This window comes from Lobosporangium transversale, assembly GCF_002105155.1.
Source record: "Lobosporangium transversale strain NRRL 3116 chromosome Unknown BCR41scaffold_14, whole genome shotgun sequence".
Classification (NCBI taxonomy): domain Eukaryota; kingdom Fungi; phylum Mortierellomycota; class Mortierellomycetes; order Mortierellales; family Mortierellaceae; genus Lobosporangium; species Lobosporangium transversale.
In genome coordinates, this window is record NW_019028992.1 from 323,924 (window position 1) to 339,852 (window position 15,929).

General features: G+C 40.8%; 8 protein-coding genes across 8 annotated transcripts; 3 read left to right on the plus strand and 5 right to left on the minus strand.

Moving 5' to 3' along the window:
* Positions 1–3: 3 nt before the first annotated feature.
* Positions 4–1,583, plus strand: BCR41DRAFT_351636 (translation initiation factor eIF 4e-like domain-containing protein). The gene is made up of 4 exons (XM_022023828.1): positions 4–537; positions 834–1,011; positions 1,173–1,309; positions 1,444–1,583. The coding sequence occupies exons 1-4, from the start codon at positions 323–325 to the stop codon at positions 1,532–1,534; spliced, it is 621 nt and encodes a 206-aa protein (XP_021882321.1). The 5' UTR covers positions 4–322; the 3' UTR covers positions 1,535–1,583.
* A 200-nt stretch (positions 1,584–1,783) lies between these two features.
* BCR41DRAFT_351638 (ubiquitin-conjugating enzyme E2 8) lies at positions 1,784–3,397 on the minus strand. The gene is made up of 6 exons (XM_022023829.1): positions 3,226–3,397; positions 3,037–3,116; positions 2,782–2,896; positions 2,577–2,629; positions 2,322–2,450; positions 1,784–2,214 (listed from the first exon to the last, which is right to left on the minus strand). The coding sequence occupies exons 1-6, from the start codon at positions 3,267–3,269 to the stop codon at positions 2,087–2,089; spliced, it is 549 nt and encodes a 182-aa protein (XP_021882322.1). The 5' UTR covers positions 3,270–3,397; the 3' UTR covers positions 1,784–2,086.
* Positions 3,398–3,625: 228 nt separating this feature from the next.
* BCR41DRAFT_39810 (40S ribosomal protein S4-A) lies at positions 3,626–5,519 on the minus strand. Its single transcript, XM_022028935.1, has 3 exons — positions 5,500–5,519; positions 4,989–5,066; positions 3,626–4,428 (listed from the first exon to the last, which is right to left on the minus strand). The coding sequence occupies exons 1-3, from the start codon at positions 5,500–5,502 to the stop codon at positions 3,727–3,729; spliced, it is 783 nt and encodes a 260-aa protein (XP_021882323.1). The 5' UTR covers positions 5,503–5,519; the 3' UTR covers positions 3,626–3,726.
* A 60-nt stretch (positions 5,520–5,579) lies between these two features.
* Positions 5,580–7,349, minus strand: BCR41DRAFT_39824 (hypothetical protein). Its single transcript, XM_022028948.1, has one exon. The coding sequence runs from the start codon at positions 7,303–7,305 to the stop codon at positions 5,617–5,619; it is 1,689 nt and encodes a 562-aa protein (XP_021882324.1). The 5' UTR covers positions 7,306–7,349; the 3' UTR covers positions 5,580–5,616.
* Positions 7,121–8,750, minus strand: BCR41DRAFT_39856 (hypothetical protein). The gene is made up of 3 exons (XM_022028974.1): positions 7,860–8,750; positions 7,436–7,770; positions 7,121–7,343 (listed from the first exon to the last, which is right to left on the minus strand). The coding sequence occupies exons 1-3, from the start codon at positions 8,613–8,615 to the stop codon at positions 7,322–7,324; spliced, it is 1,113 nt and encodes a 370-aa protein (XP_021882325.1). The 5' UTR covers positions 8,616–8,750; the 3' UTR covers positions 7,121–7,321.
* On the minus strand, positions 8,632–8,814 carry BCR41DRAFT_351642 (hypothetical protein; the record flags this gene model as incomplete). Its single annotated transcript, XM_022023830.1, has 1 exon — positions 8,632–8,814. A coding segment is annotated over exon 1 (167 nt), but the record flags the coding sequence as incomplete, so codon positions are not given.
* Positions 8,815–12,116: 3,302 nt separating this feature from the next.
* On the plus strand, positions 12,117–13,531 carry BCR41DRAFT_351648 (armadillo-type protein). The gene is made up of 4 exons (XM_022023831.1): positions 12,117–12,395; positions 12,734–13,005; positions 13,132–13,332; positions 13,424–13,531. Exons 1-4 carry the CDS (start codon positions 12,226–12,228, stop codon positions 13,459–13,461), a joined length of 681 nt encoding a protein of 226 aa, XP_021882327.1. The 5' UTR covers positions 12,117–12,225; the 3' UTR covers positions 13,462–13,531.
* A 625-nt stretch (positions 13,532–14,156) lies between these two features.
* BCR41DRAFT_283131 (hypothetical protein) lies at positions 14,157–14,312 on the plus strand (the record flags this gene model as incomplete). Its single annotated transcript, XM_022020249.1, has 1 exon — positions 14,157–14,312. A coding segment is annotated over one exon (156 nt), but the record flags the coding sequence as incomplete, so codon positions are not given.
* Between the last annotated feature and the right edge of the window lie 1,617 nt (positions 14,313–15,929).

Here is a 15,929-nt window from a genome sequence, read left to right on the forward strand (position 1 = left end):
TCTTTTTTTTTTTCTCTCTTCCTTGCTACGGCTTTTTCATCCTTGCAGCCATCATTTTCACTCTTTTCTTTGTTTTTTTCTTCATTCAAATACATATTCACTTTAGTACATACATACATATCCTTTTTCTTCCTCCCGTCTCGAACGAAGCATTGCCATTCTTTCAACAGTTGCTCTACCTCAATCTTTGACTTACTCTACCATACCATTTCTCCCAACTTGCTACTCTATCCGATACTTCATCTCTACGTACTAGTAATCCCGTATTTGCTCTTATATCCCATAGTATTTTTTTGATATCAACGTGATATTATTCCCCATCATGGCTCAGAACAATAACCTTACAGTACCTACCACTGGTTCTGATGATAAATACGTCACCGTCTTTAACGATCCCGTCAATTTCAACGCAAAGCATCCTCTTCACCACTCCTGGACTCTTTGGTTCGATAATCCCGGGAAAAGGTCAAATGAAAATACCTGGGAACAATCTCTTAAGGAGCTTATCACCTTTGATACCGTCGAGGACTTTTGGGGGTAAGAAGCAGGGGAATAAAAGTATAAAAACGGAAGAAAAAAGTGCTTTGATTGATCAATATAAAGCGGGTGTAGAAACTTTTGTCGTCTATTCCTCCGCATTGATCTCTCCACAATAAAAAAAAAGAACCTTTTGTGGGCACTGGTAACAGTTAGGATCGAGTTTTCCAGCACTAAATATTTCCCCATTCGGCACAAAAAAAGAAAGCTTCGGTTTTTTTCTTACTTGGCGATGGCTAATTCCTTATCTTGAAGCTAACCTTTCGAGGAGTTTTTATTTCTCTGTTTTGTGATAGTGTTTACAACAATATCATGAAAGCATGTGATCTCTCGATCAATTCTAATTACCATCTTTTCAAACATGGGATTAAACCTATGTGGGAGGATCCTGCCAACAAGCATGGCGGAAAATGGAGCATTCAGTTACCACGTAATAAGACCATAACCGAAATCGACAATATATGGCTCTATACGGTATTTTTTTTTTTTTTTTTTTTTTTTGCAGTATTTTGATTTGATCTAGGATTATTATGAATACACTTCCCATGTCTACATATATATGATATTTTAACACGTGTCTGCTTTTGCCTGCTTCTCCAACATGATCTATCTAATCTTCAATATCCCACTATTAGATGTTGGCCTGTATTGGCGAGGCATTTGAGCACGAAAACGAAGTATGTGGAGTAGTGGTATCAGTCCGCAAGGGATTCTTTAGGATAGCATTATGGACTCGATCTTCAGACAACCGCGATGTAATCATGGGCATTGGGTAGGTCAAATGTTCTTTTTTCTATGACTTTATGGTCTTATTTTAATTTATTTAATACGACCCTGAGATATGGTACATAATTCATTAAACACCTATTTTGGTACTCTGCTCTCACTTTCTTTTTTGTTTCATAGGCGCACATTAAAAAGCCAAACGTCAATTGATGGTCAATTTGACTTCCAGTCTCATCATGATTCCAAGGGTGGTGCTAAATGGACTGTGTAAAATAAAATTATACTTAGGCTTCCTTTTCTTGTGTTCATGAAAAGCTTCTCAATTTTTTTTTTTTTTTTTTTTTTTTTTTTTTTTCCTCGAACCCAGGCCTTGTAGCCATTAACAATAGCAAACTTGGAAGACATCTTTCAAGAGCATGGTAATAATAAAAGGAGAAAAAAGAAAAAAAAGGTGGAAGATCTCTTATCGTAAGAAGACAATTTTATGGATGACCAAAATATACTTGTTCAACATTATTGGTTTCTATTGCACTAAAGTTGTGATCAAAGGATTTATTCACTATTTCACCAATAATGAGATATTATGTTGCCTTTGCTGCTCTCTAGTTGAAAACTGCGTAATAAAAAAGGGGGAGGGGAGAAAGAGGATCCGTGAGTGGTAGAGTTAGAATGAAGGTCGTCGTTTTGTTTAGTTTCAAGCACACTTCATTGGTCCAAGATGTCGCTGCTCCATAGGCAAGACCTGTACTCAGACTCCTTTTATTTTTTATTATCTCGTTTTCTTTTTTTCTCTTCGCCTTGTGATCCTGAAAATATCGATCCCTTAGAGTTCCAAACCCGGTGCCTCATCGTCATCTGAAAATGAGTCCATCGTGCTCATGTCATCGTCCGATGAACTTTCATCTGTTGCCGCATCTGCTCCCTCCTTTGTTGCATGGATTGCAACATATTCTAGAGTTGTGATCAAAACGTAGTTTAAATATCATGTTAAAAATATCATGGTTGATTTCTGCAAAAAAAAAAAAAAAAAAAAAAGTTAAGAACATGTATGTCAGTACCTTTGACCTTGTTTTCATATCCTGCTGGCTCGCGCATCAACATGGCGGCGGCCTCGCCATTGAGAGGGTCAGTAGGGTTAGGGTAGCGGAGCAGCTGAGGCAAAAATACCTCAAAGATGTTGATCATATCTGTTGGCAATTGCGGAAAATTTACTTTATGGTTAAAAGACAACGTTTTTCGAAAACTTTACTTCACTAGATGTAGATTCATGCATTCGTAGGGTCCTCGTAAACCATCATATGTTCTTGTCTTACCGAACATTGGGCTCCATGTCTGGTTAATGACATCCAAGCATACTGACCCACTCCTATTAAAAAGGAAAAAAAAAAGGCAGATATTAGGTTTACCCTTCACCCCTCTCTCCTTTTTTTTTTGCAATTACAAAATACGAACAAGAATTATGATATGGGGTCAAGGGTCTGAGATTTGTTTTTCTTTCTTCCTTTGTTATAGACTTACACTTCATCAATGTTAGGGTGGAAAATCTTGTTCATGAAGCCGATTGATGGTGATTTGTATGGGTACTGATCTGGTAGCTCTACATGAATCTTCCAGACACCGCCTGCAAATGGGGCTGTAGAAAATAAAAGAGAGAAACCTCACTAGTTATTACATCTGAAAAGCTACAAATAAAAGACTGCCAACACCCTAACACTTCTAGTTATCGAACTAAAAAAAAAAAAAAAAAAAAAAAAAAAAAAGTCTAGAACTTACTATCTGTGGGGCCATGAAACCGAACATAGAACTCTTGCATATTGTCATTGACAAGTGTCACTTCATAATCGCTCATCAACCTGTACATGAAAGGAAAGGAAAAGAAAAAAGAGTCAGAATCATTCTTGTTATATGGTACAATGGGGAGAAAAAAATAAGTAAAAGTGAATGAGAATAACGCAGACTTACAGCTTCATTACGTCTGTCTCGATTCTTCTACGTGGTGAGGACATTGTTGCTTTTAATGTTTGGGATGTACTTGGGTTGGAGTTGGGTCGATTGTAAATCTGACGAGTGTTGCAAAGGTTGAAGCTGTTCGGTGTAAAAGCGAGGATGGGATGTTATAAAAAGAGAAAGGCCTTTTGTACGTGAGATGAAAAGAGTCCCGTGCCAGAACAAAAAAGTTAAGGATCACATAAAAAGGAGCACGTCAAAGTGCATGTAACACAATTGGACATCCAGGTGACCAACCTTTCCCCATCCCCTTTTCCTTCACCACAAGCATCCTGGCCCTTCAGTCGATGGGTTACAGTCTTACAATAAAATCACCATCGCATATTCAAACGATATTGAAAACAATTATTACGTAGTGCCTTTTTATCCAAGTATAAAAAGTACATTATGTCGCAGATCCTCAAATTGCCTTTATTTGGATGGTAGACAGCTATGCATTCCTTCTTTTTCTTTATTTTAGTTGGTGGCAGCGCGGCGACGGTCACGCTCCTCGGCAATGGTGAGTTTGACACCCTTGTTCTTGGGGAGTGAGACCCAAGGCTTGTTACCCTGACCAATGACAAAGACGTTGGAAACACGGGTGGCGAACTGGCGGTCCAAAACATCCTTAATGTGGACAATATCGAAGCCTCCAATATGACGCTCACGGTGGGTGATGACACCGACACGACCAGTGTTACGACCACCAGTGACCATGGCAACGTTACCGACCTCGAACTTGACAAACTCGTTAAACTTGCCAGTCTCGAGATCGAGCTTGATAGTGTCGTTGACCTTGATCAAAGGATCAGGGTAGCGGAGGGTACGGCCATCATGGGTGACGACGAAGGGGATACCTTTGGCACCGAGTTGGACCTTCTTGACCTTGCACAACTTGTACTTGGCTTCCTCAGCAGTGATACGGTGGACAGTGAAACGTCCCTTGGTATCATAGACAAGACGGAAGTTCTCGCCAGTCTTCTCGATGGTGATGACATCCATGAAACCAGCAGGGAAGGTAGTGTCGGTGCGGACCTTGCCATCGACCTTGACAAGACGCTGCATAAGGATTGACAGAACCTCTTTGCCATTGAGGGCGTACTTCAGGCGGTTGCGCAACAAGATGACGAGAGGTAAGCACTCACGGAGCTTATGGGGACCAGCGGAGGGTCTGGGGGCCTACATTTTTTCCAGGTTTCCGAAAATATAATGTGACCATGAAAAAGAAAAATATATCAGTATCAATGTAGTGTAATTCAACGACAGAATATTGCAGAAGCTAATAGGTGAAGTATCTCTGCGATGGGCTCTGACAGTGAAGTTGAACAAGTGGCGACGTTGCATTGCATCCAAGGCACAGTAGTTTTCGATGTCTCCCTCAATCCTGTCGTTTAAGTCATTTCATGAAAAGATGTAGTTGTTGAGAGTCTTTAGAGCTAGTCGAAGGAATATCTGTAGTGCTGTATAGTTGAAAGAATACATTATTGTAATATAATTTTCTGTCACATATGATATTGTATAGTAGCGAAAAAGACAGTACGAGGCTTTTCTGAATCCAGTAAAAACGTCCTTAGTTGATAGTGATGGCTGAAAAAAAATAAAAGAAAAAAGCTGATAAACTTTGAAAGCTGTTGAGGTATGGTTACAATTGCTGAAAGAAATGGTGCATCCGTGTAGTCGACTATGCTTCACAATGAAAAGGAAAAGACATCAAAATCGCGTCCTGAGTGTTCACATACATAAGTGCCGGTAAGCTTGTCAAGCATCCAGTGCTTGGGAGCATTGAGGCGCTTCAAGTGCTTTTTGGGTCCACGAGCCTAGATCAGAAAAAGGCATAAATAGAAATGCCAGAGTTAGATTTAACGCTCCTCAAGACATCAATAATCGGTTGTTCATTTCTGTCTCCAGTCCTCCAACTTGGTCTAATGTGTTCCGTTGATGTTTATGTGAGATGTATATACATTCAACTAGATTCTTCTTTTCAAAACTTCCAATCAAGATCGTGTATGTTGTTCCGAAAAGCTCCAAGCGTTTTTTTTTTTTTTTTTTTTTTTTTTTTTTTTGAGATTGCTAATATAATAATTTCAGCGGGATAGACAGATGGGGTTTTCATTCTTTTTTGACATGTAGCCCTGTGTATTGATCAATCGATGGATGGTTGTAAAACTTGATAACCGATGGGTGTCGCATCCATAATTGTGGTTTGATCCATGCACTCTGATTGGATAAGCAGTAACGCATTATAGCTACCATTTTGAAATGAAAGAGGGAATCAAATATCCGCTGGACCACACACGTTTTTACGCAGGAATTTCTTTCTCTAAATTTTAAGGGGCATAATACCATTTTATTTTGAACATTTAGCAATTAAGACACTGAGACAGCCTGGCGCGGCATATTTTGATAGTGTGCCAGAGGTACATTGTCATCCTCTTCGTCTTCTTGAGTAATCTGGGGAGCAGATTTTATCGAGAGCGTCGAGAGAGTGTCAGATTGGGAGCCAATCTGTGGTTTTTGGGGATGTTGCCGCAAAGGTATATCGATTTCTGGCTCCACGATCTGGTTCTCTTCATTAGAATTACTATATGAGCCGCTCTGGTTAGTCGCCGATAAGCTGGAACCCTGTTGACGAGGCGGCGTGATATGATTGGTATTCGGATTGCTATGGTGGTGTTGCTGCTGCTTTTGCTGTTGACTTTTCTTTTTCTGGCTCTTCCTCTTTTTGGGTTTCGATTTTGATTTTTCTTTGCCATCTTCTTTTGATTCAAATCCTTTATTATTCTCTATTTGCCTTTGAGCCTGTTGCAACAACATTTGCTGCTGTTGTTGTTCTTGTTGCTGTTGCAGAAGTTGCTGCTGCTGAATCACACCAAGATACCAAAACATCATGTTGGAAATCAATACTTGCTCATGAAGAGGTCTCCGAGGGTTGGCTAACTTTACGTGCGACAGGCGGTAAATGGCGCGTTCGATATGAATAGGTAGTCGGTTATAATTACTGTACTTGGGTCTCTCAGATATAATGGATTGTCTGGATTGCCCATTAGTCGAAATCATCTGTGTGTTCTCTACCGTTGTTATCTGAGCTTTAGATGACGTTGACTTGCCATTTCGTGAAAAGAGCATCGAAAGAGTAGACTGTTTTTTGACTGCAACCTCGTTTGAGGTGAATGCCTGGGTATTGATATCGGTGCTGGACACTTGTGATGATGGCGTATTGTTGGATTTGGCAGATAATGGGAGCGAGACACCGGCTCCAGAACTGGTATTCTCAATTGATTTATCACCTTTCTCTTTGCCCCATAACCACGACCATGTGGAAGGCTTCTTGCCATGGACAAGAGTGCCTGTATGCCCTACTTGTTTTTGTTTGATTGAAAGTTGTGGAAGCTGCGGTGATAATGGAGCTTTACCAGATGGCGGTTGTTGAGACGTAGACTGTTGTAACAAGTTTTGAGTCAATTTCACAGGCGGTGGTATAGGATAGCTAATAGTAAAGTTCTCGGTTGTTTCTATGCGTTGATGGTCGCTTGTTTCAGATAAAATTCGTGTTGATGCGGAGTTCTCCAGCTGCCCTGGTACGCCAACTTTGAAAGATGATATGCTACCCTCATTTCTATTCGTTTCTTCATTATCTCTGCGCTGTTGTTCCAGCAAGTGCGGTTCAACATAAGTTGTGATCGTAGGCTTCGAAGAGTCTCTAAGAGTAGAAACAAACCGTTTCACTGGTTGCGTCTCCCCGTTTCGTTGTGTCTTTTGGGAATCCTCAGATGATACATTTATGTTGGTAGCAGTGGCAGTAGCACTGATAGCTGTAGCGGTAGCGGTAGTGGTGACAGTAGACGGCAGAGCGACGGACGGTCGTGGTTGTGGACCAGGATCGACCAATGATACCGGTGTATATTCGCCGTCTGGATCCACATTATATCTTAGACGTGATACATCAGTTCTGGCATCATTAGATGCTGTTGAATTCCTGCGAATCTTTGTCCTTGCGCTTCGTCGAAGAAGAGACAGTCCACCTCGCTCAAGCCCACCAGGTCGTTTGGCCGCCATAAGATCTTCTTCCACTTCATCTACCGAAAAATGCTCCCCTATTGTACATCAGAGATGACAGATAATAGATGGTCAGACAATCGATGAGCATAGCTGGATGGGATGAAATGAGTGGCGAGGTGATACAAACATACTTGTAGGAGAAGACACTGAGAGACTAACGCTTCGTCTCAAAGAAGCTTTAGTCTTAAGTGGTGGAGTACCCATCTGCTCTAATGGCGCTGAAAATACACCAGACAGGAAATCTGAGCTATCTTTTTCTTCTATAATCTTTGCTGGCTTGCGAGGGTGATCCTCATGATCATCTTCAGGATTATATTGTGCAGACAAGACAGACTTTCTCCGTGTAACCGATTTTTTCCTTGGGGACATGACCCCGTCAGCGTTCTGAGAATTCACCCCATGTTTTGAGAGCCATTTATTATACTCGTTTGGAGCGATCTCGGGATGAAGATGGAAAGGAACCTAATACATCAATAAATAAAAAATATAAAAATTAGCACTCACATGCATTCAAGCGTAAAGTTCGATGAAAAGCATAGTTACAAACATACCCAGAATAGATGCGAGGGATTTGTAGTCTCGATCTGAACCTCTTTCATGTCTTCCTGATCATCGCTGGAGCCAGATAGCTGTAGCGATGGTGACTGAATGACAGGACCATCCTGTGAGATTGTAATATGATCTGGAAGAAACATACTCTGTCTCTTGGCGGAAAGAGAAGAAGAGTGGACAAGAGAGGGCGGAGAAAGTTTGTTCTGAGGTGGGCTGACATGCATCATTCCGTCGTCCGGACTATATAACTGGGGGGATATCGGTTGGTCCCCCGCCGGTGACTCTGGAGGTGTGCCTGGAGACATTGATGGGGATGACGAGGAGGAAGATGTAGAAGAGGATGAAGAAAGAGGGGTTGATGTAGTCTTTGGTGATGCATCATTGTTTTCTGAGTCTGTATTTGTCACTGTTTTGTAAATGTTTGTTGCTATCTCCAAGGCGGCTTCTCTCTTATCGCTGGATGTGTGGCTGGTAAACCCAGCTGAGAATGGTCCCATTCTGTCCATTTGTATATTGCTGCTTATGAAATCGGTTCCAGACAACTTGGTCGCCACAAGAGAAAATAGAGGGGGGACAGAGAAATAGAAAAAATTAGAAGTGAGAAGCAGAAAGGGGAAGTGAGAAGCGGAAAAAGGAAGTGAGAAGCAGAAAAAGAAGAAAGAATCAACGAGAAGGAGAAGGGAAATGAAGGAAAGATGGAGAGAGAGAGAGAGAGAAAGAGCGAGCGAAGAAGAGAGCGTTAATATCACACACATTTCCAAAAAAAAATGTTGCTCAATCACTACTGTGTATCTCAAGGCGATATCTGTCTATTGAACCTATTGTTTGTCCAGCCCTTTTCAGTCCAGCCGGGCTCTTCTCCACGATGTGAAGGCCTCCATTATAAGCCAGCTCGCCCCTCAGGATAAGGTGATTGTGTATCATGTTTGGTTGGGCTGAATGCATCTTTACTTGCTCACTGAAAAAGAAAAAAAAAAAGAGAGAGGCGCTGCATTCGATCGTGATACTTTCCACTTTCCTTGTTTTTATGTCTCCTTCTCTCTCTCCACAATGTGATAAATGCATTGCAGCAGCATGTGGAGAAGTGCACATTGACAATAAGATCCACAACAATAACGACATTGGACAAAGTGAATGGGGCTCTGTACCTTTGCCTGTTCAATGGCATCAGTTGGCGAAGCATCGTCTAGTGAAGATCTTGTTTCGGCTGATTCAAACATCAGCCCATCGAGTGCTGTGACCTCTCGTCGACTTCGGACAATACTCTCGGTAGATTGTTTTCGAGGGCATTTAGTAGTAGTGTCTGGAATAGAATTGTTAATAAAAGTAGATGACTCAGAGCTCTCCAAGGACATGTTTTCGCGATTTCTGGAATGCATTTTGCTGTTATGGCGAGTAGTACCAATAATGCAGCAGATTTAGAAGTAATAAAATAACAGTGACGGTGAAGAGAGTCTAATTGCTCTTTCTTGCTGTTGTCCAAAGCAATTCTAATCCAGCAAAGAAGTCGCTGAAGTGAGGAATATGAATAGTCGTCCCAAGCTCCTTTTTGCAAGACCAACCAGTAGGTGGGTCACAATTGAGCTGTTTGAGGTTCTTTTTGGAGGAAGAAGGGAGGAAAAAGGAGGTGGAGTTTAATGAAAGGAAAGCCTGCTGCGCGGTATTGGGGTTTATTCAGGGGGCGGCACCAGAAGAAGAAAAAAAAGAACAATAACAAGTGACAATGAGTGAAACGCCGAAGCTTTTCAGTGTCAGGGGAACAAAAAAAGACATGGGGACATGACGCCCCAGATAATTTCATTTCGTGCAACAAAACGAGGGAGGGACTTCAATAATATTGGACTTCAATATTTTGATATGGCATGTTGGTTTGCCATTTTCTCTTTAATTGTGTGGCGACTGTTCGATGCTTGTTGGTTTTCCAAATCTGCGGAATTGATTAGCATCCCCTGAATAGCTGCCATCCAAAGGGACTAACTTCGAATGGACAGGATTTACTGTGTTGTTCAAAACAATAAAACTTGACTGAAAGTCTGCTAATCCTCAAACTATGAGGCAAATAATGCCTCTGAACGCTTCAATAGGATTATGGCGAGCTTTTGGGGTGCAGAAAAGACAGGATTGTCTCTTTTGAGCAATGAAGGATATAGGATTTGTTCCTTGGAGGCAAACTTTTTTGAAACCACGCTTGTTGCTAGTAAAAACACAAATGGTTCCCGTTTTCCGCATACTTTCAGCGCTTCCATAATCCAAGGGCTGTGATGTAGCCATTAAATGTTACATGTTTGTCGAAGCATTGGCACATCCCTTGCAAAAGTTCAGATGTATGCTAGGAATATTGTTTAAGGGACGTAGAGTAGTCAACGACATGTGGTAGTGTTCAGGTGTTTATACAATACCATATGAGTCCGAACAGTCGCCTGTGTACATGTACAAATATACAAATATTTGCCTCTAAAATGATGGCCATGAGAACCCTAATGTACACGACACATGCGGTTCAGGGTGACTAAAAAAAATATTTCCTCGCCAACAATAATAACAATAATGAAGCCCAAAACTGCATCGAAATGCCTGGTAGCTCCCGGGACGATGTAAAATATATTGTTAGAGCGTGTGGTGCGGCTAAAAAACCAATAAGTTTCCATATTGAGGATGTTTTGAGAAGACGCGCCTAGACAAAGATTTGGCAACAGATCATATCAGTTCTTGTCTTGTTTCTACTTGAAAATGCAAAAGATCTCCGAATAAATAGCTATCAATGGAATTTACAAATCGTTAATAATGGGTAAACAAAGGCCATTAAACACCTAAACGTAGGCCCAATCTTGTAAAATTAGGTCTTGAATTATAGTAATGGCTAGCGCCTATCATTCATACCGGGTTATGAAAAGAGGTGATGTATGAGAGTGTTGTGTATGTTCGAACAATGAAAAGTAGATATTAAGTGATGTGTTCTATTAACACCTAAATGACAAACAATATCTACATCGAGTATCGCTGCCTCGCTTGCTCTCAAGTCCCGTCGAGGAAACACCGCCTCGAAATAATTCAACACAGCCCTCAACTCCATTTAGACCTTCTCTCATTATGGGAATCCAGCATACCCTTGCTACAACAAAGATATGCTAACAATAAATCTATCTAAAGGAGCAGCGACAGGAACACGACATGCTATGTCCAGTGAGAAAGTGTACCGCTTCTCGTTTGCCAATTCAAATCCGTGGAAAACAACACCTTTATTTTGCTTAGAAGCGCATCATCAGCCTTTCTTAAATCACGTGAGAGCATACTCAATACAAAATGATCAAGACGAAATGGATCCTTTTCTCATCCACACTCTCCTGACTAAATTACAAAATGCGCGCCTGGTCCACTCCCTTCCTTCGCCCCATGGCCCCTTTCCTCGTTGGAGGCGCCATTACTTTCTATCTCATCAACAATGCTCAGGAATCTATGTTGAAGAGTACGTGTTTATTGCAATAGTCAGTAGCACTTATAAAAGTGTGCAATAAGCAACATCAGAGATGGGATTGGCTTTTGACATTACCTGATACAAAGCTTCTACTCTATGTAGACATTATTTGATGTGGATGTTATTGTTTAGTACGCTGGTTTTCCAGTCGCTAAATCTTGTAACCTATGTTGAATTTAACCTCTTTTTAACGTCTTATCCTTCCATAAACGTTCTTAACAGGCGATCAGTTCAAGAACGACCCCCGCAATCCTCATTGTAAGTGAAAGAAGTATATTTGAATTTACTCTCTTTCTTTATTGATCCTTCAATGATTATTATCACGGCCTTTGCTCTACAGAGACATTAGCAGATCCTGACTTCTTTCTTTTTCATTTTATAAATATAGTCACTGGCAAGAAAGAGGAGAAGCACTAAACATGGAAAACATTATAGTCCACAGAATCTAGTGGAGTGTCCAGTTTCATGTAACCCAACCATTACAAAATAAAGCAACTCTATTCCTATTTTCCTCTGGCTTGATATCTACAGTAATACAGCTTGAGCTGTTGAATATGTCTCGTATTAAAAAGTAGCTGCTCTCACACTCACCCATGAATATGGCAGATAGTTATTTGATTATTCAATTTTTTTTTTTTAGTTACAGCACATCTTACCCATGTATCAACCAAGTATTATTAGACAGGCACGAGGAAATGTCCTGGTCTCAGCCCCTTAAATGCAACGATGTGTGCTTTGTTTTGATTTTTTGAGATAGGAGCCACCCACGTTTGTGCGCAGAGTGAAGAGAGTGTGTGAGCGATCGATTCAATTGAAAGCAGCAGAACAAACATTGGATTTTCTTTTACTCCATCCTTTGATTGTCCTCAACGTAACCATCATCGTTCATCATGACCCGTGTCTCCAACACTCCTTCTTCCCGTCCAGAGGTCATCCAATCTCTCATTGATGGAGTCGACAGATACAACCCCGACAATGTTTCTATCCTCGAGGAGTATCTTGCTGCTCAGTGCACCAATAAGGAGTGCGACACAATGGCTAACCTTGCCATTCTCAAGTTGTAAGGAAATCAGCCTGGAGAGGACTATATTGAGTGGCTTTGAGGTTACATCCTTAAAGCTAGGATAGAATTTCATTGGAAATCTGTTACTATGCGTCTCGTTCTCTACAAAATGAGGGTTCTGCCCAGGAACATGAGGATTTTGCAGATATAGTCGTTAGAGGAGAACATTGATTATTGAATGTGTAGCCCATCACCATCAACAACAGGAGTCAACACTAATGCTCTAAAGGGTTATGTGATATATCGTGGAATGGGACTTTGGCCACTCAAACCACTCGAATAACAAATACATGAGATGATATTCTAATTTACCTTATAATTTCTCAATTTTGTAGGTATCAATTCAACACACACCTGATTAGTGATCAAGTCGTCAACAATATCTTGGTCAAAGCCTTAACAACACTCCCTGCCCCTGACTTTAACCTGTGCTTGTACCTTCTGAATGAACAGATGGTCACAGAGGAGCCAGTTGTCCGCCTTGTTGCTCTCCAGGATCTACTTGAACAGGCCAGGTTCGCGGATTTTTGGAAGACATACGAGGGTGATGACATTTATAAGGAGTTGACTGCTGAGGTTCTTGGGTTCGAGGATTCCATTCGCATCAGTATGTTGTATTGTTAAGGAAATGTTTCCATTTGGTTGCATTATCAAAGGACTCGGTTTATTAACCATATGAATATGCTTACCCGTTATATACTATATACACTATCTGTCAAAAAATTGCCTGTAGATATTGCGAATGCTGTTGCTATGACCTTCCAGTCAATCGAGCTTCAGAGCTTGCAGACATATGTCCACTTGAAGGATCAGGATTTGTCAGAATTTATCAAGGCTCAAGGATGGACTGAGGCTAATGGTGTTGTCACCATCCCCGTCAACAAGGATAACGAGGCCAAGACCACTGTCTTGACTGAAAACATCAAGTTTGAACGTATGTGGAAAAAATTTTAATATGTCCTTTCATACATTCAAGGTGGACCAAAACTTACAATTTTCATGTATTCATTTCTTCTCCTTTTTAGAATTGACCAAGATTATAGGGTATTCGAACGATGCATAGAGAAGGATAATGGAGTCGAAAAGTAACAGATGAGGATAATAAAAGACTCGTGCTCGTAAAACGCAGCATTCTCCAAAAAAAAAAAAAAAAAAAAAAAAAAAAAAGGCAGTTTGTGGTTGAAAATCAGCAGAATATTTTCTCAGGGTATTGAAGTATATATTAAGTTTCACGCGTGTACAAAAAAAAGAGATTTCATACTCCAAAATATGGTCTGCTCTTTTCACCATTTCTATCCCGCCGAACTGTTCTCTTCATCCACTTTTCCAAAACACGAAAAAGAGCTACGAAGCCAATTGAGGGAGATACGCACATCGATGACTAGCGACACCTTTGATTCCCTTGGCTTAGGGATGCTCAGCAATTATTGACTCACATTCCTGGCTTCCGCCTTTGTCTGTCATCGTATTCTACGGCTCTCGGAGGTCATCAGTTCACTTTTTCCTGCAACGTATCCAAAGCTAAAGAGTAACTGCCTCTCCTTTTTTAAAAAATTAAACATGCAGTAAGCGAGTCCTGTTTTTTTTTTTTAAAGGCCCTTCTTGCAGTACTATGGAAGTATATTTCTGATGTTTGAACTAAGTCGCCCCTTTCTCAACACCCACTGGTTTTATGATGAGCCCGATTTCTCATGATTGACATCACTCACCCTGTATTATTATTTAAATTTGGTTTGCTGGATGGTTTATTGTCAATAGGACAAATTAGGAATGACAGGAAGTATCTACCAATTCATCAACGGAATCAACTTACTGTCAGTATTCTTCTCAGCAAGAATTGTGTTTGGTTTATATATGTCTTATCAGACATACTTGAGTGTAAAGGCCGTGATTGATTGGGTTCCATTGCACCTTATACATAGAGTAGCCATGGTGCAAACGTGTATAATTACTACGTCCCCACTACGCTCGCACTGCGCCCCCACCCGCTTGTTACTATTTACACATGGGGCGCGTTTTTGAGCACAGATATTAATTTTTATGTAACACGTGTACTGTGAAATATGCAACAACTTTCCTTTTTATTGAGGCACGAGTTCCAAGCGTAGAAGCAAATTGAGACAGGACAAGGGTTGCATTTTGTGTGCAGCGCATTGATTTACGATACAGGAACCAAAAAAAAAAAAAAAAAAAAAAAATTTATTATGGCGGGTTTGCCTTGATCCCGACCACTGAATAAATATCTCCCAGACGATGATTTCCCTTACCTCTTATCAATGATATTATTGTTCGTCTTGCTGGCCATGCAATTTTCACAACCATTGATCTGTCGCAAGCATATCATCGCATGCCTATCAATCAGGCAGATCAGCCCTTAACAGCATTTATGCACCAGGGTAAACAATATATGTTTAAGAAGGCACCTTTTGGCCTGAAACCATTGTCCAGCCTATTTCAACGAGGAATGTCTCGCATTCTTGGTGATCTTCCTTTCGTTTACATCTTCATTGACGGTATTGATATTTTTTCTAAGAACAGAGAAGAACATGCCGAACATGTACGCACTGTGATCGCTCGGCTCAACGATGCTAAGTTGATCATCAACAGCGGTAAATGTAATTTCTATAGTACGCAAATCTCATTGCTAGGCTTCATAATAGGCCTGCATGGTAAAAGTGTTGACTAAATTCGCAAATATCGATGATTGGGAGCCTCCAACTACTGCCAAACAAATTCAATCGTACTTAGGCACATTCAACTTTTTCCGCGAATATATACCACTCATTAGTGAAGTTGCTGCGCCTTTGGATGCTCTGAGATGTCGAACAGATATTTTCACACTGAATAATGACCAATTACAATCTTTCAATGCCTTAAAACGTCTGCTTACTCATGCACCTGTCTTATCCTTTTCTGACTTTAATCTACCATTCTATGTGGCAACTGATGCTTCTGATGTCGGAATTGGTGCGGTACTATACCAACTGCCTCGTGGCATGTCTTATCCAAAAAAATATAAATTATATTTCCTTCATGGCCAGATCGCTTCATCAAAGCGAACGAAAATACAGTGCAACGAAAAAAGAATTGTTAGCCATCGTTTTTGCCCTTAACAAATTTCACCATTATTTGTGGGGTAGACACTTTGATCTGTACACGGATCATCGTGCATTAATGTTTATTCACTCCCAACCTGATATGAATGCTATGATGACTAATTGGCAGGACGTACTACTACGATATTCATTTACGGTGCATTACCGACCAGGAGTGCTCAATGTTTTACCTGACGCTTTATCACGCCTTTTTCCAGCACGCATGACTTTAAGACAACAAGCATTAGATGTGCATAGTGAACCTATGTTAGCATACATTCATGCTACTCAAGATTCTGACAATCTACGAAACATCGTGCCCGAAGAGAAACGGCGAGATGTCATGTATCGCGCTCATGCGATGGGCCACATCGGTACCAATGCTATGGTCAAATCTATCCATTCTGATGGTAAAACATGGCCGCATATAGCAAAA